This window comes from Globicephala melas, chromosome X (genome assembly GCF_963455315.2).
Source record: "Globicephala melas chromosome X, mGloMel1.2, whole genome shotgun sequence".
Classification (NCBI taxonomy): domain Eukaryota; kingdom Metazoa; phylum Chordata; class Mammalia; order Artiodactyla; family Delphinidae; genus Globicephala; species Globicephala melas.
This window is the reverse complement of record NC_083335.1, coordinates 1,112,271-1,139,230: the sequence shown is the minus strand read 5'-3', so window position 1 is coordinate 1,139,230 and position 26,960 is coordinate 1,112,271. Positions and strand designations below refer to the sequence as shown.

Sequence of the window (26,960 nt, the reverse complement as noted above, 5' to 3'; positions counted from 1 at the left end):
TGGAGATCTGATGGGTGGCTTCTGGGAAGACTTTCTGCTGTCTTGATAAAAGAAATGGCGCTACCATTTCCCCTTTGTGTTGCCTTGAACATTCTTTAAGTGTTACCTGGGGTTGGAGGAGCCATCCTGTGACCATCAGGCAATGGACACAAGGAAAAGGCCAAGAAAATGACACCTATTCTGGCTCTGACAATTTTAAGCCACTAAACCAACACCTCTATCTGCCCACCTCTCAACTACTAGGTCTGAGAAAAATAAACCCCTATTTGAGCTTTCTATTACTTAAGACATTTAGAACTGACATTCTCACCCACTGTTGAGACCCGTGTCAGGTAAGGACACAAGGAAAAGGCCAAGAAAATGACACCTATTCTGGCTCTGACAATTTTAAGCCACTAAACCAACACCTCTATCTGCCCACCTCTCAACTACTAGGTCTGAGAAAAATAAACCCCTATTTGAGCTTTCTATTACTTAAGACATTTAGAACTGACATTCTCACCCACTGTTGAGACCCGTGTCAGGTAAGGTGGCAAAGAAGCCAGTGACTCAGGCCTCCGTCTTAAGAAGAAGCTGGCCAGAGTCTTCCTTCAAGGTTTCTGAAGTTCCAAATAGAATTCTACTCCTCCTTATGATGTCATCTACCGCATTTGATCTGCCCCCAGTCTCCCTCTATTTGACAGCTAAGCATACAGATGTTTTCTTCTGTCTATGCATAAATATTTGTGTCGATACTGAAATCCATCCTCATGGTAGCCATATCCTCTTGGGCTTGAAGCTTTCTAAGATATTTTGTTTGCCACATGGTATCTACTGCACCTTCAAATAGTGTATGTATGGGATTTTAATAGATGATAAAGGTGGCATTTCATTTCAGTGGGGAAAAAGAGATGGTTTAATGTGATGACTGGCTATTCATTCGGATGCACTGACTGAAGTGACAGCCATACACACAAAAATAAACTCTAGATGGATCAAGGACTAAACAAAAATAAAACCATATACATATCGGGATAAAACAGGAGTGGAGTTTTTTGTAATCTTAGGGTGAAAAAAGCTACTTTGAATATGTCATAAAACCCCAAAGCCATAGGTGAAAATAATGATAAATTTATTGCATAAAAATGTAAAGCTTTCATACAGCAAAACATTGTAAAGAAAGATAAAAGATTAATGACAAACTAGGTGAAAAATTCCACAACATATATGACAGATAATAGGTTAATGTCCTTAACATACAAAGAACTCTTACAAATCAATTTTTTAAAAAGGATGATCAGCTCCATAGAAGAACTGGCATAAATGAATCAGTCAGAAAAGCAATGGATAAATAAATTGTGATATATATTATATAATGGATTACTCTACTGCAATTAAAGTGAGCCACTAGGAAATATATGCAATAAGGGTTGTTTCCAGTTTGGAAGTGTTATGGGTAGTTTTGCCCTGTCTCTTGGTTCACATGGCAGTTCTGGGTCTAGGTCATCACCCAACAGAATTGCCACAGGCTATCTTTATGCTCAACTTTTGTAGATAATGCCAGATTGTTTTCCAAAATAATTATACCACTTTGAGTTTATTTTTGTATATGGTATGAGGAAATGTTCTAATTTCATTCTTTTACATGTAACTGTCCAGTTTTCCCAGCACCACTTATTGAAGAGACTGTCTTTTCTTCATTGTATATTCTTGTCTCCTTTGTCATAGATTAATTGACCATAGGTGTGTGGGTTTATTTCTGGGCTCTGTATCCTGTTCCATTGGTTTATGTGTCTGTTTTTGTCTATTTTTGAGCCATTACCATACTGTTTTGATGACTGTAGCTTTGTAATACAGTCTGAAGTCAGGAAGCATGATTCCTCTAGTTTTGTTCTTGTTTCTGAAGATGTTTTGGCTGTTCAGGGTCTTTTGTATTTCCATATAAATTTTAGAATTGTTTGTTCTGGTTCTGGAAAAATGCCATTGGTATTTTGATAAAGATTGCATTAAATCTGTAGATTGCCTTGGGTAGCATTGTCATTTTAACAATATTAATTTTTCCAATCCATGAACACAGTATATTTGTCCATCTGTGTCATCTTCATCAGGGTCTTGTAGGTTTCTGAGTACAGGTCCCCCATTAGCCAAATCAGCTGGAGTATGATTGCAAACACTGAACTCGTAAAAGTGATCCCAGGAGATCTGGGCGATGCAAATACAGCATTTCTCACATTAGGTTCACTACATTCTGCTGCAGCCTCTCCCGGATTCTGGTTGGTCACAACCTCTAGAAAACTTATAAAAGGGGGGTTTGTGGGATGGGCCAGAGGCCAGACTACTGCCTTTACTCCTTCTAGTGCTAATGGATGTCAAGGTTAAGAATCTCTCTCTCTGCTACTGGATCAAGGCTCCATTTCTAATTTTTTAAATGTTAGCTTCACCTCATAAATTATAAAATTTCATTGTTCACATTTTTATTTCCAGTATAAAAGCACAACTCTCAAAGGCATTTGTTTTCACACACCAATGTTTTGTTTAACTGATTCTTGAGGGAACCAGCGGGAAGACAAAAGAGCTGGTTTCAAGAGCATTTGAAAAATAAAGATGTATGTGGTCAATGGGAAAAGAATGCCAAAACAAGGTGATTAAGTTAGACATAAAAGTGGTTAACCTTTTACAGGGAGTCAAACCATATCACCTTATTGATTTCTGTAAATTAACCTCTAACCTTAATGGACTTTTACAGGACAGTAAACCATTCCCAACCTTATCTGTCAGGGATGGGGCGAGGTGGGGGTTCCTCTTGGGCAGTTAGGGTACAGAATTTCCTGGTACATTTTGTTGTGTCGTTTCAGCAGGAAATTAGCTGAGGAGGGAGTAAAATGAGTGCATGATTAGAATTACAATGTTGTATCTCCTATCCCAGAGAGCCATGGATTTTCCTCATTTTTCTGTGGAAATATTAAAAATATGTCCTTTAGAAGCCTAGTATGATCATGACTTTTCTTGGTCACCACAGAGGAGGAAGTGGTGGCCGTGCCCAGAGGAGAATGCTTTCCAGCTGAGTTTCCTCATTGCTTTTTGCCTGAGTACCTTGGAAGGAAGGACCAATCTGGGAGCGGCCGCAGCAAATGCGCAAGAGGTAAATTGGATGCAACAGCCCCAGAGAACGCAGGACACATGATGATTGATTTGGGAGGCTTCAGGGCATATCTGCCGGGACTGAGGAATTGGAATACATAGAAAAACGATGGCACCGTGGGCAGCGTGGGGCAGGAAGTGACCCGGAGGGCGGGCTCAGAGGGATGCTGGACCCGAACCAGGAAAGGGCCCGGGGCCAGGAAGGAAGGACCGGGCCTCAGTACTGCTGCTGCGCCTCGCAGCCCAGAAGCTCCAGCCTCAGGGCGATGTGGTGCGCCCAGCTCTGCGGGTGAATTCGAAGGAAGCGGGTAAACAGCGGGGGGTCTAGAGCGTTCACCACGGGTGTGAAGGAGTCTCGATTTCCCTGAAAAATCTGAAAGAGGAGAGATAGCATTTGTTGGTTGACAGAAAAAGAGTTATAATGTTTACACACACACGCACCCGAGAGGCTCCCCAAGTCCATTGGCCTCCTGCTTGGTCTGTAACTCTCCCTAAGCTCCGCCCCCTCACGGGCACCCACTCCAATGCCCATCGCCCAGCACGCACGCTTTTTTCCACTTCCAGTTGAGGGACCCACGCTTCCGGTAGTCCAGGATTGAACCCTGGGAGGTGACTGGATGACTCGGTCCCCTGCCTCTGTACCTGGGAAAGTGGTTGTGACATCTAGAATTAAGAGCATCCTTGCTAACCTCCTGTGGAGGCCGTGCCTCCAGCTATGGCTTCCCTCTGGAATCTTCTCACCCGCTTTCCCAACTAATTCAAGGAAGTTGTAAACATCATGATATTTTACTCCCAAACACTTCAACCTGCCGAGGCTTTGGGTCTCAGTTTAAATGTTATCTCTGGAACAGGACTCTTGTTGACTCTGAATCTCCTCTTGTTCATTTCCTTTACACCATTCAGAATCTTCTCATTTATCTGTTTACCTGCTTATTGACCATTTCATTTGTTTTCACCACCAAATGTCGGTTCCATGACAGCAGAGACCTTGGTCACTGACTTTCCACACGTACAATATATATAGTATACACGTAGCAAATATACTGTAAACATTTGTTAAAGTTTGTGTGTTTGATAAAACTTTCGGGAGACAAAAGAGATTCTTGGATAAATATTTGTGGCATACTTTGGAGGCTTGTACATCTTCTGTTAGACTTATTCCTTGATCTTTTCCCTCAAGAAACTGAAAGAATAATACAAGGAACACTTAAATCTCCTTTAATCTACAACAGACTCCTAGTCTCTGGTCTTTTTTTGTCCTTCATGGTGTTGACATTTTAAAAAGTCTAGGACCATTGCGTTGTAGAATGTCCCACATTCTAAATTTGTGTGACTGTTTTCTTATTATTAGATTTCAGTTCAACATCGTTAGTGAGAATATTAACTAGGTGATGTGCCTTTCCCACCATATCACATCAGAGGACACGTGATGCCGATTCCTACAGAGTTTGACCCTTAGTTAAGGTGATGTCCACCAGATCTCTCTTTTATAAAGGTAATAACTTCCCTTACCTAACAATCTGTGGGGTTAGACTTTGAGACTGTGTAAATATTCTGTTCCACATTAAGCTTTCATCCAATGGTTTTAGTATCTACTGAAGCTCCTTACAAGTATTATATACTGTATTGATGATTGGTTTCTTAATTTTGTCGTGTCTTCTACATTTATTAGCTGGAATTCTTCTGTGGAGAAGAACGTCTCCTCTCCCTTTATATTTTTGATGATGATAATGGACTCCAAGATGTTCCAGTAACACCTAGCAGTTTCCTGGCTCTGGTCTTGAAATCTCTAAGGAGCCCAGGTTCCTTTTACTAGGAAATGGTATTTGGAAACCAAGACTGTTCTGGGTTGGCTTAGGCTCTGCTCCAGGCCAAGGCTCACGTACGCCATGTCTTCTCAGCTTGGACATTTTTATCTCATGGCAGAGAGCAGAGGCACCAGAGACTGAGCCAAACACAGGATCACACTGAAAGCTTCTGTTGGAAAGTGGTTTATATCATGTCTACTTACACTGCATTGGTCAACATGAGTCCTACTATGAAGCCCAAAGTCAATGGAGTTTTCAAAAAAGGAGGAAGTGAAAAATCAAGAATAATAGCTTTGTGACTTCCCTGGTGGCCCAGTGGTTAAGACTCCACCTGCCAATGCAGGGCACATGGGTTCGATCCCTGGTCTGGGAAGATTCCACATGCCGTGGAGCAAATAAGCCCATGCGCCACAACTACTGAGCCTGCGCTGTAGAGCCCACGAGCCACAACTACTGAGCCCGTGAGCCACAACTACTGAGTCCGTGTGCCTAGAGTCCGTGCTCCACAACAAGAGAAGCCACCGCAATGAGAAGCCCGCGCACTGCAGTGAAGAGTAGCCCCTGCTCGCCACAACTAGAGAAAGCCCGGGTGCAGCAACAAAGACCCAACGCAGCCAAAAATAGATAAGTAAATAAATAAATAAATAAAATAAAAGAATAATACCTTTTACCTCATCTGCTATTTTCTGTTCATTCATCACAGCAATGAGGTGATTTTACAATATGTAGTCAGAGATAAGAGGTTTGGGTGGCTTGTTAGGTTTCTTAGTCCACAAGCACCCTCTACTGTTGATAAAGAGAAGTGCAATTTCTGTAACAAATGGGATAGGAAGATATGTCTTGTGATTTTGTGACTCATTTTTGCTTTTCCAGAACACTTAATTTCCACCACTGAAACTTATGGTATTCTTTGTCTTCTAGTTATTCTGTGAGTTATGGGTGGTTTTATTTTCAATTTTAAAATATATCTACAGAGAGATAGTTAGATAGAGAGATGGTTTTTGAAGGCTGTATGGAGAGATTTAGGCAGCTGCCATTATTTGATGAGAATGTGCAACTCAGTATTTGGAATTTTAAAATGCTATTTTAAATTATTTTTCTATTTGTTTCTGGCATGTAGAAATACAATAAAATTTTCTATTGATTTTGTTTTCAGCAAGCTTGCAAACTTATCTTAGTAATTCTAATAATTTAGATAGATAGATTCTTTTGGATTTTCTATGTATGCCATCGTATCTTCCACATATTATGAGAGGGCTTTTTTTTCCCAATCCTAACACATTTTATTTCTTTTTCTTACCTTACTGCATTGCTTAGGCCCTCCAATACAGTTTTTAATAAAAGTGGATGGGGCAGATTAAAGATGGCTATGAATTTTTTTGATACTCCTCCCATGGAGAGGTAGGTGTATTTTGACTTTTTTTTTTTTTTGGTCGTGCCACGCAGCTTGCGGGATCTTAGTTTACCGGCCAGGGATTGAACCCAGGCCATTGCAGTGAAAGCGCAGAGTCCTAACCACTGGACCTCCAGGGAATTCCCTTTTTTTAAAAAAAAAATTGAAGTATAGTTGGTTTACAATATTGTGTTAGTTTCAGATATACAGTAAAGTGATTCAGTTATATATACTTTTTTTCCAGATTATTTTCCATTATAGGTTATTACAAGATATCGAATATAGTTCCCTGTGCTATAGAGTAAATCCTTGTTGCTTATCTATTTTATGTATAGTAGTGTATATCTGTTAATCCCAAACTCCTAATTTATCTCTCTTCCCCCCACCCTTCCCCTTTGGTAACCATAAGTTTGTTTTCTATGTCTGTGAGTCTATTTCTGTTTTGTAAATGAGTTCTTTTGTATCATTTCTTTTAGATTCCACATATAAGTGATATCATATGATATTTGTCTTTCTGTGTCTGACTTACTTCACTTAGTATGATAATCTCTAGGTCCATCCATGTTGCTGCAAATGGCATTGTTTCGTTCTTTTTTATGGCTGAGTAGTATTGCATTGTATATATGTACCACATCCTCTTTATCCATTCCTCTGTCCTTGGACACTTAGGTTGCTTCCATGTCCTGGCTATTGTAAATAGTGCTGCAGTGAACATTGGGGCGCATGTGTCTTTTGATTTGTTTTAAGTTGGGGGGGCAATTGATTCTGCAGGCTGATAGAGTATGGCGGCAGAGGTGATGCTGTGCCAAGTTCAAGAGGACTGACGGCTTCCACCTTGGTTTCTTGGAATCTAGCTTTTATGTAAGAAGAGTGACTATCCTAAGACCACCATGCTGAGAGGCCCTGAAGAGACGCCAGTGGATGAAAAGGTCAAGGAGAACCAAGATACCAGGTAGGTGAGCAAAGAAGCCAGCTAGGAAGTAGATCCATCCGTCCATACCCACTGAAACCCCATGGATCACAGACAAACCAGCCAGACAGATCAACCTAAATTCCTGATCCACAAAATTGTGGCCAAGTTTCAGGGTAGTTTGTGATGCAGCAATAGATAAATGGTATCTTATTTTTAATCTCAAAGGGAAACCTTTCTGTGTTTCACCTAAAATATTATATTTGCTGTAAAATTTTTGTGAATATCCTTTATCAGATTGCGTAGCTTCCCTACTAGTCTTAGTTTGCCAAATTTTCCCATTAAGAATAGATATTGAATTTTATGAATCTTTTTCTCAGCATTTATTGGCTGTATAATCCTGAAGTTCATTAATGTGATGGATTGCATTAATTTTCTAATGTTAAGCCAACCTTGCATTCCTAGGATAAATCTAACACATACATATTGCTAATATTTTGTTTCGGATCTATGTTCATGAGTAAAGTTGGCCTATTATTTTCTTTTCTAACAAAATTGTCTTTGTTGTCATCATTTAAAGAGTTGGATAATGTAAATACAAGCTTTTTCCATTTTTCTGGAAGAATCTTTGTAATAATGGTATTATTTCTCCCTTGATAATTTGGTAGAGTATTTAGTATAGCCATCTGAATCTGGAGGTTTCTTTGTAGGAAGATTTTTGAACACCAATTCAATCTTTCAAAGGTTGTAGGAGTTTCCGCACTTCCACTGCAGGGGGCCCAGGTTCCATCCCTGGTCGGGGAACTAAGATCCAGGAAGTTGTGGGGTGTGGCCAATAAAAAAAAATGGTTGTAGGAGTTTCAGGGTTTTTGATTCCTTCTTGAGTAAGTTATATTTACTAGAAATTATCCATTTTACCTAATCTTCCAAATTTACTGTCATAAGGTTAATAAATATCCTCATTTTTTTATGTTGGCAGGATTTTACTGGGTGGTAAAATCAGTCATGCAAGTTGGAAATTTTGTTTTTTTGGCTGTGGCTGCACAGCTTGCGGGATCTTAGTTCCCCCACCAGGGATTGAACCCAGGCCCTCTGCAGTGGAAGCTCAGAGTCTTAACCACTGGACTGCCAGGGAAGTCCCTGAAAAATTTTTTTAGTTTTTGCTTGAATGCATGAAAAATATTTCACCAGATTTTCTTTCTTTTGGGGGCAGGTTTCAGATTTTTCCTTTTAGCATCACATGGATATCATTAATTATCTTCTGATTTTCATTATTGCTTAGAAATCACCTGTCAGCTTGTCACTCTTATTATGGTAATGTATGTGTCTTCTGGTTCCTTTTTATTGTGGTAAAATGTACATAACATAAAACTTATCATCTTAACCATTTTAAATTGTAAAATTCAGTGGCATTTAGTACATTCACCATTATCTAGTTCCAGAATATTTCTATCACTCCAAAAGGAAATCCAGTACCCATCAGGAAGCCACCCCCCGTTTACCCTTCTCTCCAATCTCTTGTAATCACTAATCTGTTTTCTGTCTCTCTATATTTTCCTATTCTGGATATTTCGTGTAAATGGAATCATACAATATGTAGTCTTTTGTGTCTGACTTCTTCCACTTAGCGTATTTTCAAGGTTCATCTATATTGTAGCATGCATCAGCATGTCTATGTTTTTTAATGACTGAATAATATTCAGCTGTATGGATAGACCAGAATTTGTTTATCCACCAGTTGATGGACATTTGTGTCATTTTCCCCCATTGGCTATTGTGAATAGTACTGCTATGAGCATTTGCCTGCAAGTTTTTGTTAATTGCCTATTTTCAGTTCCTTTGGGTACATACCCAGTAGCAGAATTCCTGGGATCATATGGTAATTCTATGGTTTCTACAGTGGCTGCCTATTTCGCATTGCCATCAGCGGTATGGGTTCCAATTTTTCTACATCCTTGCTAACACTTCTTACTTCCTGTATTAAAAAAAATTATAGCCATCCTAGTAAGTGTGAAGTAATATCTCATTGTGGTTTTGATTTGCATTTTTCTAATGACTAATGATGTTGGTGTTGATGTGCTTGTTGGCCATTTGTATATCTTCTTTGGAGAAATTCCTATTGAAGTCCTTTGTCTATTTTTAAATTTGGTTGTCTTTTTGTTGAGTTTAAGAATTCTTTTCATACTATTTTTCTTCTGTTGTTTGTGATTATGGTTCACATCTAAAACACCATTTGTAAAATCCAAGGTCATGAAGATTTACCTCTATATTTTCTTCCACGAGTTTTAAAGTTTTAGTTCTTACATTTAGGTATTTGATCTATTTTGAATTAATTTTTGTATATGGTGTGTGGTGACTTCATTCTTTTGCATGTGGCTATCCAGTTTTCCCAGTACTATTTGTTGAAGAGACTATTCTTTTCCCATTGAATGGTCTTGGCACCCTTATCGAAAATCAATTTACTATAGATGTATAGCGTTATTTCTGGACTTGAATTCTATCTTTATGTCACTACCACAGTGTTTTGATTACTGTAGCTTTGTAGTAGGTTTTGAAATTGGGAAGTGTGAATCCTGTAACTGTTTTTTCAAGATATTGTTTTTGCTATTTTGGGTCCCTTGCAATTACAGATGAATTTTAAGATCAGCTTGGCCATTTCTGCAAAAATGGCCATTGGGATTTTGATAGGGACTGCACTGAATCTGTAGAAAGCTTTGGTTAGTAGTGCCATCTTAATAATGTGTTCCAATCCATTAACCCAGGATGTCTCTCCATTCATTTAGGTCTTCTTTAATTTTTCAAGCAATGTTTTGTAGTTTTGAGTGTATAAGTCTTGTACCTCCTTGGTTAAGTTTATTCCTAAATATTTTATTCTTTTGGATGATACTGTAAATGAAATGTTTTTCTTAATTTTCTTTTCGGACTTTTCACTACTAGTGTGTGGAAACACAACAGATTTTTGTGTGCTGATCATGTATCCTGCAACTTTACTGAACTCATCTATTGGCTCTAATAGCTTTTTGTGGGTTCTTTAGGATTTTCTATGATAAAATCATATCATTGGTGAAGAGAGACAGTTTTTCTTCTTCCTTTCCAATCTGAATGCCTTTTGTTTAGTTTTTTTTTTTTTGTAATTTCTCTGGCTATAACTTCCAGTACAGTGTTGAACAGAAGTGGTGAAAGTGGTCATCCTTGTTTGTTTGCCACTTCTCCACTATTTCTTTCATTCATTCTGGATTCCACTTATATATATATATGGCTTTCTCTGTATAGCATATGTCTCAATTTCTTTTTCATATGTTTCACCTTCTGTGCTCCATTCTCGGTAATTTCTTCAGATATATGTTCCAGTGACTAAATTCTCTTTGGCTGTGCCCAATTCACTATTAAGTCTTTCTTTGATTTTTAAACTTCAACAATGATGTTTTTTAATTTCTAAAAGTACTGTTTTTTCCAAAACTGCCTAATAACTTGTCATTTATTCTTATGTTTCCATAGCTCATTGCTTTAAATATTTTGTGCGTAATTACTTTATGATATGTATCTGATAATGTCAGTATCTGGTGTTCTTCAGATTCTAAACTTGTATTGATTGTTTCTGCCCATTTGTAGTCAAGTTGGCTTGTTATCTTGTATGTTTGCTGATCTATGTTTATGATCTCATCATTTTAATATGTAGGAATCCTGGAGACCTGAACTGGGAATGCTTTTTCTCTAGAGAAATCATTCTTCCGGAAGCCAGGAGGTGCTACTTATCTGCAACTAGTTCTGCTACTCTCTGGGTTTCATTACTCAATGCAGAAGTCTCACATTCCATTCTTGCATTTTGCTCGAAGCTTGGTCTCCTGAGAACAACACTAATATAAGCATTTGCCTTCACGAAAGTTCCTCCATTTTACATTTTCTCATCTTTCACCTCTCTTTGCTCTGATTTAAGCTCATTATTTTAAAATAAAAGCTCATTTTTTTTGTTTGTTTTGTTTTTTGCTGTTGGTGGTGAGGAGGCTGGAGAGTCCCCTTTCTTCATTGAGTGTAGCAGTGCATTAAGAAGTATGTACTATAGGGCTTCCCTGGTGGTTCAGTGGTTGAGAGTCCGCCTGCCGATGCAGGGGACACGGGTTCGTGCCCCAGTACGGGAAGACCCCACATGCCGCGGAGCGGCTGGGCCCGTGAGCCATGGCTGCTGAGCCTGTGCGTCTGGAGCCTGTGCTCCGCAACGGGAGAGGGCACAACAGTGAGAGGCCCGCATACCGAAAAAAAAAAAAAGTATGTACTATCAGTGCTATAGCCTTTTAAAAATTTTGGTAATATATACATAACATATATTTTAACATTTTAACTCTTTTTAAGCGTACAAGTACGTTTGACAACAAGTACATAACATGTACATTCACAATGTTGTGCAACTATCACCACCAACCATCTCCAAAACGCTTTATCTTGCAAAACTGAAACTCTGGGGAATTCCCTGGCGCTCCAGTGTTTCGGTCTCTGTGATCTCACTGCTGAGGACACGGGTTCAATCACTGGTCAGGGAACGAAGATCCCACATCCCACAAGCCGCGCAGCGCGGCCAAAACAAAACAAAAAACCAAAAAATAAAAACAAAAACAAAACTGAAACTCTGTCTCCATCAAAAATAACTCTCCATCCTCCCCAGCTCCCAGCCTCTGGTAACCTCTATTCGACTTTCAGTCTCATTGTAATTGTTAATTTTACATGTCAACTTGTCGAGGCCATACGTGTCCAGATATTTGGTCAAACATTATTCTGGGTGTGTTGGTGAGGATATTTTTGGATGAGATTAACATTTAAATAGTAGAGTGAGTAGAGCAGATTGCTGTCCCCCCCACCCCAAGCGGGTGAGCGTTATGCAATCAGTTGAAGGTCTGAATAGAACAAAAAGGCTGACCCTCGTCTGAGTAAGAGAGAATTCTTTTTGCATGGCCCATTTGAATTGGGACATTGGGTTTTTTCCAGCCTTTGGGCTCAAACTCAAATATTGGCACTTCCTGGGTTCAGACAGGAACTACACCACTGGCTCTCCCCGTTTCCAGACCTTCACACTCAGACTGAAACTTTCGCCATTGGCTCTCCTGGGTCTCCAGCTTGCTGACTCACCCTGCAGATCTCGAGACTTGTCAGCCTCCATAATCATGTGAGTCAATCGGTTCTGTTTCTCTGGAGAACCCTGACTACTATATAAGTGGAATTATATAATATTTGTCCTTTTGTGTCTGCTCTAATTAATTTAGCCATGCACGTTACAGCATGTATCAGAGATATGCCCTTTTTAAAATGGGAACGTCCTCTAGAACATACATTATCAGTACTCTGGTTCACTAAACTGCCAGAAGCAAACATGTTTAATCCAGCCTTGAGGGAACAAGGAATTCTTGGAGGAGATGATGTTTATCTGAGACTTGAAGAATGCACCAGGTGAAAGGGTCAATAAGAAGTACCTAGAAAAAATGTTCTAGGTGGAAGAAACAGTACATATAAAAGCCTAGTGTGAGAAAAAACATGCTGTTTTTAGGGACTTGAGGGTTCCTTAGTATGGGTGGAGCTTAGAAAGCCAAGGAGCAAGTAGCAAGAGACTATGCTAGAGAGGTCGGTAAGGGCCACCATCCTGAACGACACCAACATCTGTGAGGATAAGCAGCTTTTGGCTCTACTCTGCTCTTTCCTGGGATGATACATTCTTGCTTGGAGTCACTGTGTCCTCCCAGGATGCCTTTCATAGTGTCCTATTACTATAGATACTCAGGAAAGTTTATCCTGAAAGTCTGGTCATATATCAACCTTGTTATGTTTCTAAATGTCAAGTTCTAAGACAGGCTTTGTGCCTTTCCTGTGAGATTAGCGTACCTTTACTTTGCCATTCTGAAGAAACAGAGTCCAGTTATGGCCATCTTGACTACTGGATATGAGGAACTCCTTCACATACATGCTGGTGAGCAGAGATTTCGCCCCCTGGGTGGTTATTCCTGTGACTCTCATTGTCTTCCGGAAGTCCACTTGCAGCCACGCTTTTTGATTATTTGCCTGGGGAATGCACCAGGTGCATTAGAGTAGTATCTTTTTGGTCACTATTTGCTCCCAGAAATCCCCAAATCCCTTCTTAATCATATCACAGCACTTATCACTCTGCATATTAATTATCTGTTTGTCAGTCTCCCTTATTAGACTCGAAGCAAATTGAGGGCTGAAAGTTTTCATGATTCATCTCTGTATCCCCAGGGTTAGCCACTTAATAGGGGCCAGTAAAGGTTTGCTGAATGAATATATGAGTAATATACAGACTGACTAGAGTATTAAAAGTTTGGCAATGTGTTATACAACCTATTTTGTTTAAAATAAGCCCCTGGGGGAACAGAGACCATTAACTCCATCCATTTCCCCAAGCTAGTCAGTGATTGAAAATCACAAACTGAGTGGTTCCAGAAAAGAACTGTGCCCAATGAACTGTACATAACTATGACCCTTTGCTTTGTTGATATTTCTCTGTAAAACTGGATTTCAGCCACTCCAATTCTTTGACAAATATTAGCCCAGTACTACATATAGATATTCTGTTTCTAGGAGGTTCAATTAGGGATCATTTTCCCCATTCACATGGCACACCCACTAAATAAATATCTGTGGGGTTTTCTGTGTATAGTCAACTTGCCTTGACACTCTTTGTGGGAACAAGCAGGTGATAGAAGTAACTGAAGAAACAGTCAAGAGCTTACCCTATCCTTTCCCAACCACTACTCCTTCTTCTGCATCAGTTATATGGCAAATTTGTTCCCTCTTACCCGGGGTCTCCAGGCATTAGTCCTCCCTTGGAGGTGAAGTCGGGCTTGTGAAGGAGACCAGGTGGCAAACATGTTGCTTAAGTGGGATGAGGCAGTAATCTGTGCATCTGATATGGCTTTACTCTCCATTCCCAGTGCCATGTTGCAACCTCAGAGAAATGAAAGGAGAATGTAATCACAAGAACAAGTTGCAGCTGAGGTTCTGCTGGCCTGTCTCCACTGATATGTTCTAGGGCTATTGTCATCACGAAGTCATTTTCCAGGCACTAACTTTTGCATGCTACTGTTAAGATGCCCCCTATTTTCTTGTCAGCTCTGCTCAGCTCTGTTGGACTTTGATTTGCCTTGTTAATAGTAGTGTAGGAGGTGGCTGCCCCTGGGGAATCCCATGGTTAGGATGACCAAGTCATGGGTTTGCCCAGGACTGTACTGGTTTTAGCATTGATAGTTCTGTGTCCTAGGAAATCCCCCCAGTCTCGGGAAAGCTAGGATGGTTAGCCATCCTACTCATGGTTGGGAGAGGTAAGGACATGGGATGACTTGACACTTACTGTTTAAATCACAGCCCATCAACTCCATGCGAAGAGTGCTGCGGATGCTGTAATGCGTTGGGTGCAAGCGGACATACCGAGCAATAATTGGAGGGTTAAAAACATTGTGTTTTATCCCAGATGAATCCACATTGCCAAAGAAGACCTGTAGGGAGGTATTAGCACAGATACATGTAAAATGAAGAAAGAATAAGAAGCAATTCCTCCCAATCGTATCTTTCTTCTAATTGGCTCTGTGCATTTCTCAACAGCACCGAACACCCAAATAAAACCATTCTGGCCAGATGTTAGAATGCAATATGCGAGGGAGAAAGTCACAGGGAGAAGAATGGAACAAGGGAGATTAGGTCTGAGCAGGTTAAGTGTCTACTTTGGGGTCCTGTAAAACGGTCATTCATCAAAGTTGTGGAAGCCATTTAGGCCTTTGCTAATCCAGTGTGGGCCACAGACCAGCTGCATTAGAATCACCTGGGAGCAATTAGACACGCAACATCTTGAGCCCTATTCCAGATCTACTGAATCAAACCATACAGTTTGAGAAACACTAGCTTGGGGCAGAGTTGGCTGCAGCTGTGAAAGGGGACTTGGAGTAGGCGGCCTGCCATATGGTCTCAGGATGACCTTCCAATAATGTGTGTGTGTGTGTGTGTGCTGTGGGGCGTTAATTAACGATCCCTTGTGTATGAATTCATGAGACACATGTTAATATCCAACTTCTGGGGTTTAGGAACTTGACATGTCTAGGTTCTACAGAAAAGTACATGACATATTTAAGGAATAAGGAACACAGTTTGAGAAATATGGTAGTAATTCCAATTCAAAAGGCCTAGATTTAAATCATGGTATATAGAAAAAAGAAAGTTGAAAATCCTCTCTCATAAAACACCTGGGATTCTCTATCTGCTTGAATACACTAAAACAGGAATCAATGTATGGCTGTTATATAATCAGACATCAGAGTTATAGTATTATGGGGAATTTAAAAAATTGTTCTTCCATGTAACAATTTTTTCTTCCTATGGGATAAAAATGTTAATAAATGTATAGCATTGCCCCAGAAATCACAGCATTTAAAAAATATTTTTATTGAAGTATAGTTGATTTACAATGTTGTGTTAGTTTCTGCTGTACAGCAAAGTGAATCAGTTATACACATACATGTATCCACGCTTTTTTAGATTCTTTTCCCACACAGGTCGTTACAGAGTATTGAGTAGAGTTCCATGTGCTATATAGTAGGTCCTTATTAGTTATCTATTTTCTATATAGTAGTGTGTATATGTCTATCCCAATCTCCCAATTTATCCCCCCCTTACCCCATGGTAACCATAAGTTTGTTTTCCACATCTGTGACTCTACTTCTGTTTTGTACATAAGTTCATTTGTACACTTTTTCTTCGATTTCACATATAAGTGATATCATGTATTTGTCTTTCTCTGTCTGACTTACTTCACTCAGTATGACAATCTGTAGGCACAGCATTATTTTTGATAAATAGATCTGCTTCATTTTTAACTCAATTATTGTGTCTTGATTAGATACCTTCTTAGGAAGACAATGTATTAATTCAACAAATAGTTAATGACTACAGAAATCCTAGATTCCATGTATTATGTGCCAGAAACTATATGCTAGGTGGCTTCACTTGTGAATTCTAATAAATGTTTAAAGAATTAATGCCAATCCTTCCCCAAACTCTTCCAAAAGATAGAAAAGGAGGAAAAACATCCTAACTCATACTATAGGGCCAGCATTACCTTGATACCAAAGCCAGACATATATACCAGAAGAAAGAAAATTACAGACCAATAGCCTTTATGAATATCGATGCAAAAATCCTCGGAAGAATTCTAGCAAGTTGAATCCAGCAGCATATTATAAATATTAAATTCCATGTCCAAACAGGAATTATCCCAGGAATGCAAGGATGGCTCAACATAAGAAAACTGATTAATCAAAACCACATTGATAAAATGAAGGGGGAAAACACCCTCATGATCATCTTAGTTGATGCAGAAAAAGCATTCAACAAAATCTAACAACTTTCATGATTAAAAAACAAACAAAAAACACCCAGCAAACTAAGAATAGAAGGGAAATTCCTCAACAAAATAAAAGGCTTTTATGAAATACCCTAGCTAATGTCATACTCAATGGTGGAAGACTGGAAGCATTTTCCCTAACATCAGGAACAAGAGAAGAATCCTTGCTTTCAGTGCTTCTACTCAAGACTGTAACGGAAGTCCTAGTCAGAGCAATGAGGCAAGAAAAAGAAATGAAAAGCATCGAAGTTGGAAAGGAAGTTAAACTACTTCTATTCTCAGATGACATGTTCTTCTGTACAGGAAACCCTAAAGAATCCACAAAACACTATTAGAGTTAACAAACGAATTCAACCAAGTTGCAGTATACAAGATCAACACACAAAAATCTGTTGTGTTTCCATATCCTAGCAATGAAAAAATAATCCAAAATGAAATTGACAACAGTTCTATTTCACACAACATCAAAAGGAATAAAACACACAGAGATAAATTTAGCCAAGGAGGTGCAAGGCTTGTGCACTGAAAACTACAAAGCACTGCTGAAAGAAATGAATGATGACCTTAAAAAGAAAAGGGGAAAGACAGCAGATTTTGTGGACGGGAAGACTTAATACTTTTAAGATGGCAATCCCACCCAAAGTTGTCTAGAGATTTAATGAAATCCCTATGGAAATCGCAATGCTCTGTTTTACAGAAATGTAAAAGCCAATCCTAAATGCATACGGAATTTCAAGTGACCTTGAATAGCCAAAATAATCTTGGAAAAGAAGAAAAAAGTTGGAGGACTCACACTTCCCTATTTCAAAACTTAGTCCAAAGCTACAGTTATCAAAACTATGTGGTACTAGCATAAGGATAGACACATAGATCAGTGGAGTCCAGAAATAAACCCATAGATCTATCCCATGGGTTGTAAACCCAAATGAGTTGAAAACAGGTGTTCAAACAGAACCCTGCACAGGAATGTTCACCAGAGCACTATGCCCGACGGGCACAAGGTGGAAGTCACCCAAATGTACATCAGCTGCTGAGCGGATACACATGTGTGGTCTAGCCATGCATTGCAATGTTATTCAGCCTGCTGAATATTATTCAGCCAGGAATATTATTCATTTGGAAGCAGATATATAGTCGTGATGGTGGCCCAGCACCGCCAGTGTATACTTGGTGCCCCTGGATGGTCCGCCATTAGCTGCCTTCTCTGTACAAAGTTCCCATCTGGTGGACAGTGAGAGTTCCACCAAAGAGAGGGTCCAGCGAGCACAGTGAGCAGGATCCTGCCAGCGCCATTTCTTTGCAGGCCCAGGACCCCGGCGGAGGGGGTGGGGGCAGGGTGAGGTGGGGTGGGGGAGGGGTTATGGGAAAGCAGTGACCTCACAGGGTGCTCCCCGACCAATGAGGGCCCGGCCTATGGTCGCTAGGATACGGAGGAGGGGCCTGAGAACACCAGTTGTCTTGAGATGTTGGGACCAGCAGGCACAACCGACCGCCCCTCATCCCGCCGCACCTCATCCCAGCGCACCGCAGAGCGAGGCCATCGCAGAAAGCGCGCCCAACGGCCAGCATGCCAGGGAAGAGGGGCCGTCGAGGGTCACCCGGTCGCCGCTCCCACACCGCCCGAGCCGAGCTGTCCTTCTCCGTGAGCCACATGGAGCGCCTCCTGCGGGAGGGCCACTATGCCCAGCGCCTGAGCTCGTCCGCACCCGTCTACCTAGTGGCCATCATCCAGTACCTGGCGGCCAGGGTCCTGGAGCTGGCGCGCCATGAGGCCCAGAACAGCAGCAGGAGGCACCTCACTCCGGAGCCGGTGGACGTGGCGGCCCGCAGCAACGCGCTGCTCAGAGACTTGTTCAGGACTATAGCACCATCTCCCAGGTGGCCCCGGCCCAGCCCTAGCTGCCCAACGACACCTGGGTTCCCGGCCCCTGGGGGCGCGGCCGTCAGGCGCCAGGTCCGCGCACCGACCAACCGCACAGCCCGGGCGGCCCCGGCCTGCCTGCCGCCTTGGGCACAGTCACTGCGAGTCAATAAAGTGTTTCAAGAGACCCCCTGCGCATGCTTCACTCACTTGGAGTGGGAGGTGGTGGTGGTGGGACACCCCTCGTCGGAGGGATGGGGGCGGGGGTCTGGCCGGAGTTGGGGGGTGGGGGGCGTGGAGTCGGGGGTCACAGAGAGGAGCGGTCTCCCACGGTGACAGTGCATGGGGTGGCCCTGGGTGGGAGAGGCTGGCTGCGGCGGGGCTGGGGGCGGACTGGGGCCTGGGGTGAGGCCGGACAACAGAAGGCTGCCCCGCTGGCTCTGAGTAAGTCGGAGCCAGGCCAAAGTCCCCAGAGGGACGGGGTTCCTTGCGGCGCTCGACACCGCGAGGGCGGTGTCGTGATAGGGTGAGGGTGCCAAGGCGACCGACCGCCCTGGGTGCGGGAGGCAGGGGTGGGTGGACAGAGCGCTTGGCATGGACTCCCATGGGGCAGGGGCTTTGACGGGAAGATTGAGGCATGATCGGGATTGGGGTGGGCGGGACACAATCAACACATAGGCAAAGTCGGAATTAGGGTCACGCGGGGTCAAGAGTTTTTGGTTGTGTTCCCCTACAGATGCCAAGAGATGCCCTGCTTGGCAACCTGCGTAAACAAGCTGTCACCTACCGGTTGGAGCCCTGTTCTGGGAAGATCCCACATGCCGCGGAGCAAGGAAGGCCGTGCGCCACAACTACTGAGCCTGTGCTCTAGAGCCCGAGAGCCACAACTACTGAGCCCATGTGCCACAACTACTGACGCCCGCGCGCGTAGAAGCCATGCTCCACAACAAGAGAAGCCACCGCAATGAGAAGCCCGCGCACCGCAAGGAAGAGTAGCCCCCGCTCGCCGAAACTAGAGAAAGCCCCTGCACAGCAACAAAGACCCAACACTGCCAAAAATAAATAAATTAAATAAATAAATTTGTTTTAAAAAGCTGTCACCTAGCAACAGGGGGCGCCCAGCCAGGCCCCGCCCCAGCACCATTGGTCCGCTCACAGAACCCCGGACAGCGGGCCACGCCCCGCCCCAGGGCCCCCGATTTGCATACACCACCCGCAGCCTGTCCCGGCCGGGCCTCCGTGCTTGCTATTTTGCATATCACCAGGGCGACGAGAGCTCCGGGCGGCCGAGCCGGCGCGGTCGCGTGGTGGGCCGGAGCCCGTCGCAGGACACGTCTCAGCCCGCCGCCGTCGCCCAGCACGTGCGCCCACTTGCGTCAGCGCGCCCGGAAGTGCCTAAGCGGAGATCATGGCGGCTTCCGCGGCCGGCCTCGGTGGCGGTGCGGGCCCCGGGCCTGAGGCCGGGGACTTCCTGGCGCGCTACCGCCAGGTGTGCAACAAGCTGAAGAAGCGGTTCCTGCGGAAGCCTAACGTGGCGGAGGCCGGCGAGCAGTTCGGCCAGCTGGGTCGCGAGCTGCGCGCACAGGAGTGCCTGCCGTACGCGGCCTGGTGCCAGCTGGCCGTGGCCCGCTGCCAGCAGGCGCTCTTCCACGGGCCCGGGGAGGCGCTGGCGCTGACCGAGGCCGCGCGCCTCTTCCTGCGGCAGGAGCGCGACGCGCGCCAGCGCTTGGCCTGCCCCGCCGCCTACGGGGAGCCGCTGCAGGCCGCTGCCGCCGCCCTGGGCGCCGCCGTGCGCCTGCACCTGGAGCTAGGCCAGCCGGCTGCCGCCGCCGCGCTCTGCCTCGAGCTGGCGGCCGCCCTGCGCGACCTGGGCCAGCCGGCCGCCGCCGCCGGCCACTTCCAACGCGCCGCGCAGCTGCAGCTGCCCCAGCTGCCCCTGGCCGCCCTGCAGGCGCTCGGCGACGCCGCGTCCTGCCAGCTGCTGGCGCGCGACTACAGCGGCGCCCTGGCGCTCTTCACGCGCATGCAGCTCCTGGCGCGGGAGTACGGCAGCCACCCGGTGCCGCCGACGGGGCCGCAACCCCCGCCGCAGCCGCAGCCCAAGCCGCCGGCGCCGCAGCCCGGGGCCGGCGCGGCCTCCGCCCCACCGCTCGCGCTGCTCCTGCCCGGCGCGGGGGCCGCGGCCGCGGCCGCGCCCTCCCCCGCCGCGCTGGGCGCCTTCGCCGACGTGCTGGTCCGCTGCGAGGTGTCCCGCGTGCTGCTGCTGCTGCTCCTGCAGCCGCCGCCTGCCAAGCTCCTGCCGGAGCATGCGCACACCCTGGAGAAGTACTCCTGGGAGGCCTTCGACGGCCACGGGCAGGACAGCAGCGGCCCGCTTCCCGAGGAGCTCTTCCTGCTGCTGCAGTCCTTGGTCATGGCCACCCACGAGAAGGACACGGAAGCCGTCAAGTCGCTGCAGGTGGAGATGTGGCCCCTGTTGAGCGCCGAGCAGAACCACCTCCTGCACCTCGTTCTGCAGGAAACCATCTCCCCGTCGGGCCAGGGGATCTGACGAGTCCCTCCCAGCGACTCTGTGCCTGTCCCCGAGCCTCACGCACCCGCCTGCGCGTTTACGGGGACACAAGAGGCGTTGACCCGGCGCTTCTGCCTTTGCAGTGTATCTTACCCCTGTTGTCACCAGAGGAATGTGGTTGACTACAAGTTACGTTGTTTCCACAATAGCGGCAGAAAAAAAACCATATGGTAGAATCGGAGTAGAGTCTCCCATTCTCTTCCCCAGAAACTGCAACAGAACCATGCGAGTCCCTTCCGCCCCCTTTCCTCTTCTGTTTTCACCCAACTGTCCCCACCCACCCCTCTTCCCCCGCAAGGCTCCCCTCCCCCCGCGTCCTTCTTTCCGACTGAGGGTTAATTTGCACAGCTCTGGCTCGCTACTTAAGCTGCATGATTTTTTCACGATGACTCTGATTAGCGTATTTCGATGTCCGCCTGCATGATCGCCCAGTTCCCCCTGTGTTTCATGCGCCCCGTACGTGTTCGTGGGAATCATTGGATTCAGTACTACGCTGTTGTCGCTACAGCCCTCAGTCCATGATAAAGCCATTCTGACCCTCCTAGCTTGTGGTTCGTATTTACCTTATCTGTAAAGTGGGAATAGCTTATCTACCTGGCAGGAGGCGGCAAGCAGAAGCAGATAGCTCCCTTTTAGCTCCAAGATGGATTCGTTCATTCGAAATGGACAGTGTGCCTGTGAATCTACAGAGATCATTTGCGATGTGGTCCTTTCTCAGCTGCCGTGCGAATGTGTTCGGTGCAGAGCGGGGTGGGAGCGGGGGTGAGGGTGAGGGCGGGGTGGGCTCCAGAGCAGAGGTGTCAGACGTGCACTGGAGTTTGCAGTTCTGGCTCCATTTCGAGAGGTACGGGTAATCCACGTGGCAGCTTTTATTTGTAGCGCGGATCCTTCCACAAATCTTAGTTAACTCCAATATGTAAAATCGGCATGCTGCTTGGGTATCGTGTGATCGTGTGTATGCCAGACTGTGCCCTTGTTCCCTAAAAGCAGGATGGCGTTCCATTTTTAAACACTAAATTTCCAAGGCTTTTTGGTCCAAACGTTGCATGCAAACCGACTTAGCTGTTTTCTCAAATTCAATTTTATTTCCTTTAGCGTTGAGAGTGATGGTAGGAACTCTTCAGAATGTAATCTCATTCATTCGGCTTGGGAAAACGCATCCTTTGGGCTGAAGTTGTAGACAGCACTAATCTTTTGAGGTGAGATTTAAGGACACAGTTTGGGAACAGATCTTGGTTTTGCGTATTTGGGGGGGAGGGGGAATATGTGGAGTGTTGTCACTATGAGTTAAGTGTCCCAAAGTGGATGGGGCTTTTAGGGTATTCCTTTCTCCTTCTATTTCAGCAGTGTGGAAGCAGTGGCTGAGGAAATGTAGGGGAGGCCCATGTGAGACAGATTCAGCCACCCTTCCTGTGCTCTCACTTGGCTGCCCGAAGGGGCTTTCCGAGCCCTGAAAGCCTAGTCCAGCTTGTTGCCACAGTGGTAAGGGTGCGTGCTCCCTTGTGCTCTTGCTTTTGCTGGTACACTCTTGTCAGCCTGGGCTGCAGCTCTGGCCTCCTTCCTATTGTCCTTATGACAAGAATGCTTAGGAATTATGGGCCGTGACTGGTGACAGCATTTGGGTTTGGGCGCAAGGAGAAGCCTCCTTAGACCTCTGGTCTAAACTCCTTGCTTTGAGGAGGTGGGGGGAGGGATTACCAGAGAGCCTGGTATTGGGTATACAAGCATAACTATAGAAAACGCTAAAGATTTTTTTCCGTTTGCCATTGGTTCATTTATGTATCTCCTTCAGAAACTTCATAGCACGGAGAGCTGGGCCAAGGCCAGATTTCAGTGATTTTGACAGAAATCTCTTGCTATATATCAACTTATGTTGACAGGACATGATTAGTGTTCTTTTTAACTTGAAAACCAGAGGGAAAGATCTGCATCGTTGAAATGTTCATTGACAATTCAAAATTAACATCCAAAATATTATGAAATATTGAAAATAGTGGCAGTGAAGCAGTGATCCTGAAAGGGTGCTTGGGCTCCCCTTTATAAGGGACTTCTATGATGAGAAATGTTGCTTATGAAAAAATATTCTGTATGTAAATGGTACAAAGATATTAAGTCATTTGAGAACCACTATACTGGAGGAAGACGACTAAGACTGAAATTTGTAAATTGGGCAAAAAGCTCTGGGATAGAAGGGTTCTGGTTAATGTGAACTGTCTAGGCATCTCTACTGCCATTAGACTAGACCAACAGTCCACAAACACTTTCTGTAAAGGAGGAGAGAGAAATATTTCAGTCTTTTCACACCACATAATCTTCCTTGTTTGTTTGTTTTTGAAACTTTAAACACGTAAAAACCATTCTTAACTCACAGTCCATATGCAAAGGCAGGTTGTACTCCAAGTCCATGGGCTCTAGCTTGTGCAGCCCTTCACTAGAACCTAGAACATAGCAGTTACTCAATAACTGCTCAAGGAATGACCCTCATGAGTGTAGTTAATAACTATTTTATCTTTGTCATTGAACAAGAAAGGTTGAAAATAAATGAACTAGTCATTTAACTCCAGATTCTAAGAAACAAGAAGATAAATGAAAGTGAATTTTTAAATTTTTAAACAGAAATTAATTAATTAGAAAACAACATCTTCAAATCTATGTTTGATTTTAAGAGCAAGAGTTGATTCTTTTAAAACCCAATAGAATAGATAAACACCAACTCTGATAAAGGGGGAAAAAGAGAGATACATGTGTGCATGTAGGTAAAGATATGTGGCATGGGAAGGGAGACAGAACTTTAATGTGCACATTTACAGCAATTAACTATAGGCAACAGAAAATGAGAATGCCAGTAATCAGATAAGGAACGGAAAAGATAGTTCAAGTATCTACCACTAAACGAGGCACAGTGGCTTTTCCATCCAATTTTCATTAAACAGATGATTACTACATTAATTAAACTATTCTAGAGCAATAGTTTAATGGAAAAAGATGGAAGCTTTTACACTGTTTTCAAGGTTAGTATAACTCTAATGCCAAAGCCTGATAAATACAGCCCCCCAAAGAGGTAAAACAACTTTATTGATTGGTACAGATAGAAAAATTCTAAACAAAATGTTAGCAAATTGGATCCAGCTAAACTTTAAATGACTGATACACTATGACTTATGGGCAGTTTTCCCAGGAATGCAGCACCACGTTGTGCTGGAGCCCCAGCTAGGACTGGCTTGTGAGAGCCAATTGTGGGCGTCTGCTCCCAACTCTGCATTCAATGACACTGTGTCAGCAGCTTGAAATCAGGTGTGACGGGAATATTTACATCATGGAAATCAGCAAACACTACAAATAAAGGCCTTTGTGCTGACTGCCCCCCACTTTGCCCCAGAGCTGGTTGTTAAACATTCGCCAGCCCACCATTGAGTGTGAGTATAATCTGACAATAGCAAAGAGAAGAAATGTGATCCTATCCAAGATGCTGAGAAAGCATTTGATGAAATTCTACAGCCATTCCAAATAACGTAGGAGTAGCAAGAAACTAAAAATATTTGAAACTAACAGCATGTTAAACAGCAAAATATGGGATCCATTCCCATTAAAGTCAGAAGCAAGATCTGCTAATATTTAATAAACATATGCTAATATATCTATATCTATACATATATATCACACTGAAAACAAAAGAAGAGCAAAGAGCATTTTGGTCACCATCCAAGTCTACAAAGACTAATATCTGCTGCAGCCGCTGATGGACAGTGCACTTGGTGTTCAGAGGAAGAGATGAATGGGATAACAGGATGAGGCACTCTGTGCTTTGGACAGGAAATTAAAGATGATAACAGGATGCTCTGTGCTTTGGACGAACGGGCCGTTAGGTAGTTAACATGCATTTCAGGAAGAATTTTAATGAACCCTGCTTCTTGCATCTTCCCGTACATAGAAAAACACTATAATCGTGAACTTGAGGTATCTGTTCTTTGTGAATAGCAGTAATATTTTACCAAGATTTGTGCTTGACTGCATGTATTCCTTAACAAAAAAATCATATGTAAACTAGCCTCCCCTCAACCCCTTTGGAGCAGTTCCTCAGAGCTATCTGAGAGGCTGCCTCCCAGGCTATAGTCATCAGCAAAACCCTGAATAAAGCTTGAGTCACAACTCTCACGTTGTGTATTTTTCTTTTAGTTGACAACACAATATATAATGTTTATGTGTTTGTGTATGTGTCTGTGTGTGCGTGTATTAATCACAAAGGCATTTAGAGTGATTACTATTTCCTGTTTACCAGGTCCTGTCAGCATAATGTCATCCATGTAATGGACCAGTATGGTGTTCTGTGGGATGTCGAGATGTTTGGGGTCCCTAGGGTCTATATTATGATAAGGAACAAGGGAAGTGGCATTGCCTTGAGGCATGGACAGTAAAGTTAATACTGTTGTTCCTACTTCACAAATGCAAATCTATTCTGATTTTGGTTGTCAATGGAAATGAAGAAGAAAGCATTTTCCGGGTCTGTAGTTTCACGTTAGGTGCCTGAGGCTGTGTTAATGTGCTCCGGAGGAGATACTACACCTGGAATTGCAGGGCTTTTGTCATCACCACCTGATTAAATTTGTGATGATCTGTCATTTTTCCATGACTCGTCTGGCTTTTGTAGTGGCCAAACAGGGACCCCAAGGAGACTAGCCACTGGCTTGGGAAGCAACTATTCAGGGTGTAGTCACTGAGAGACTTGTGTGCAGAGCATGGATGACTGCTTCAGGGACTGGGGAAGGGTTACCTCTTCAGGCAAAGGAGGCTCAGGGCAATTTGGAGGTTTGCAGTTCTCAGCCTCATGCATGTCTGCCTACATGTGCCCATCCCGGGACTTCCCTGGTGGTTTAGTGGTTAAGACTCCAGACTTCCACTACAGGAGGCACGGGTTGGATCCCTGGTCGGGGAGCTAACATCCTGCATGCTGTGCAGCACAGCCAATTTAAAAAAAATGTACCCATCCCTGGTCTCAGAGTTCCATTCCTTTCCACCAGTGCCCTTACCTTAGCATAACAGGCCTGGTGGGACTGACCATTTAATTGTCACTGTGACTCTGCAGTTCACATGCTCAGCTACTAGATTTGGTATTAGGTCCAAGTATCTGCCTGTAACCACAGGACATGGAAGGCTCCTCCAGAGCTCCATGGATGCATCCTGATTCTCTACATATGTTCATGGGTGTTCTTTGCATATGTTCACAACATTTAATTTCTTTTTTCCCTATGTATGCCGTAAAAGGAAGGGCCATAAAAAGAAGACAGGTCACTCTACAATCAGGTATGCTAAACTTGTTGCCATAGCAACTAAATGCCACTGTCAATTTAATCTCCCAATGTCTTCCTCACCATCTGTAGCTCATCCCATTGTATCACTCACTGGTGATAATCTGAGAAATTGTGATGCCACCGCATGTCATAGGTTACTCCGCATCCAGTCTTCTCCCCAAGCAGGGAATTATACCTGTGCTCCTTGAATATATTAGCAACATAACCCTAGAATTCCATTTTGAAGGTCTGTTTCCTGGGGCTACTTTTGGCAGCAATTACTGTACGAGGCAGGGTTCCAGCAAGAAACACGGAACACTAAAATTCGTATAATTTGAGGAAAGGTTAATAAAGGTACTAGCTAAGAAGGCGGGGGCAGGGTGCTGCCATCCCTAGGCCTGGAAGGCTGAGGAGATTAGGTAGACAAAATGAGCAGAAATTCTGTGCATTCCTCCCATTGAGAAGTGGGGTCTAGGTCCCTTCCCCTTGAACGTGGGTGGATGTGTGACCTGCTTATAACCAACAGAATGTATTGCAAATGATACTACATGACTTAAAAGACTAAATTAGAAAAGGTGACGTCATCTCCACCTTGCTAGTTGGGCCAGTCATGC

General features: G+C 43.9%; 2 protein-coding genes across 3 annotated transcripts in view; one reads left to right on the top strand and one right to left on the bottom strand.

The window, feature by feature from the left end:
- Positions 1-1,094: 1,094 nt before the first annotated feature.
- F8 (coagulation factor VIII) overlaps positions 1,095-26,960 on the bottom strand; it is a 120,354-nt gene continuing 94,488 nt past the window's right edge. Inside the window, exons 1-5 of one of the 2 annotated variants that reach the window (XM_060291917.1) lie at positions 18,361-18,755; positions 14,583-14,727; positions 14,032-14,180; positions 13,100-13,276; positions 1,095-3,493 (exon numbers count right to left, since the gene is read on the bottom strand). In XM_060291917.1, coding sequence (XP_060147900.1) covers positions 3,338-3,493; positions 13,100-13,276; positions 14,032-14,180; positions 14,583-14,727; positions 18,361-18,393 — 660 coding nt within the window. In that variant the 5' untranslated portion in view covers positions 18,394-18,755 and the 3' untranslated portion in view covers positions 1,095-3,337. Of the gene's footprint in view, positions 3,494-13,099; positions 13,277-14,031; positions 14,181-14,582; positions 14,728-18,360; positions 18,756-26,960 lie in introns of those variants that run through there. The other variant, XM_030850233.2, reaches the window with a different exon arrangement.
- On the top strand, positions 19,749-21,599 carry F8A1 (coagulation factor VIII associated 1). Its single transcript, XM_030850230.3, has one exon. The coding sequence runs from the start codon at positions 19,895-19,897 to the stop codon at positions 21,035-21,037; it is 1,143 nt and encodes a 380-aa protein (XP_030706090.1). The 5' UTR covers positions 19,749-19,894; the 3' UTR covers positions 21,038-21,599.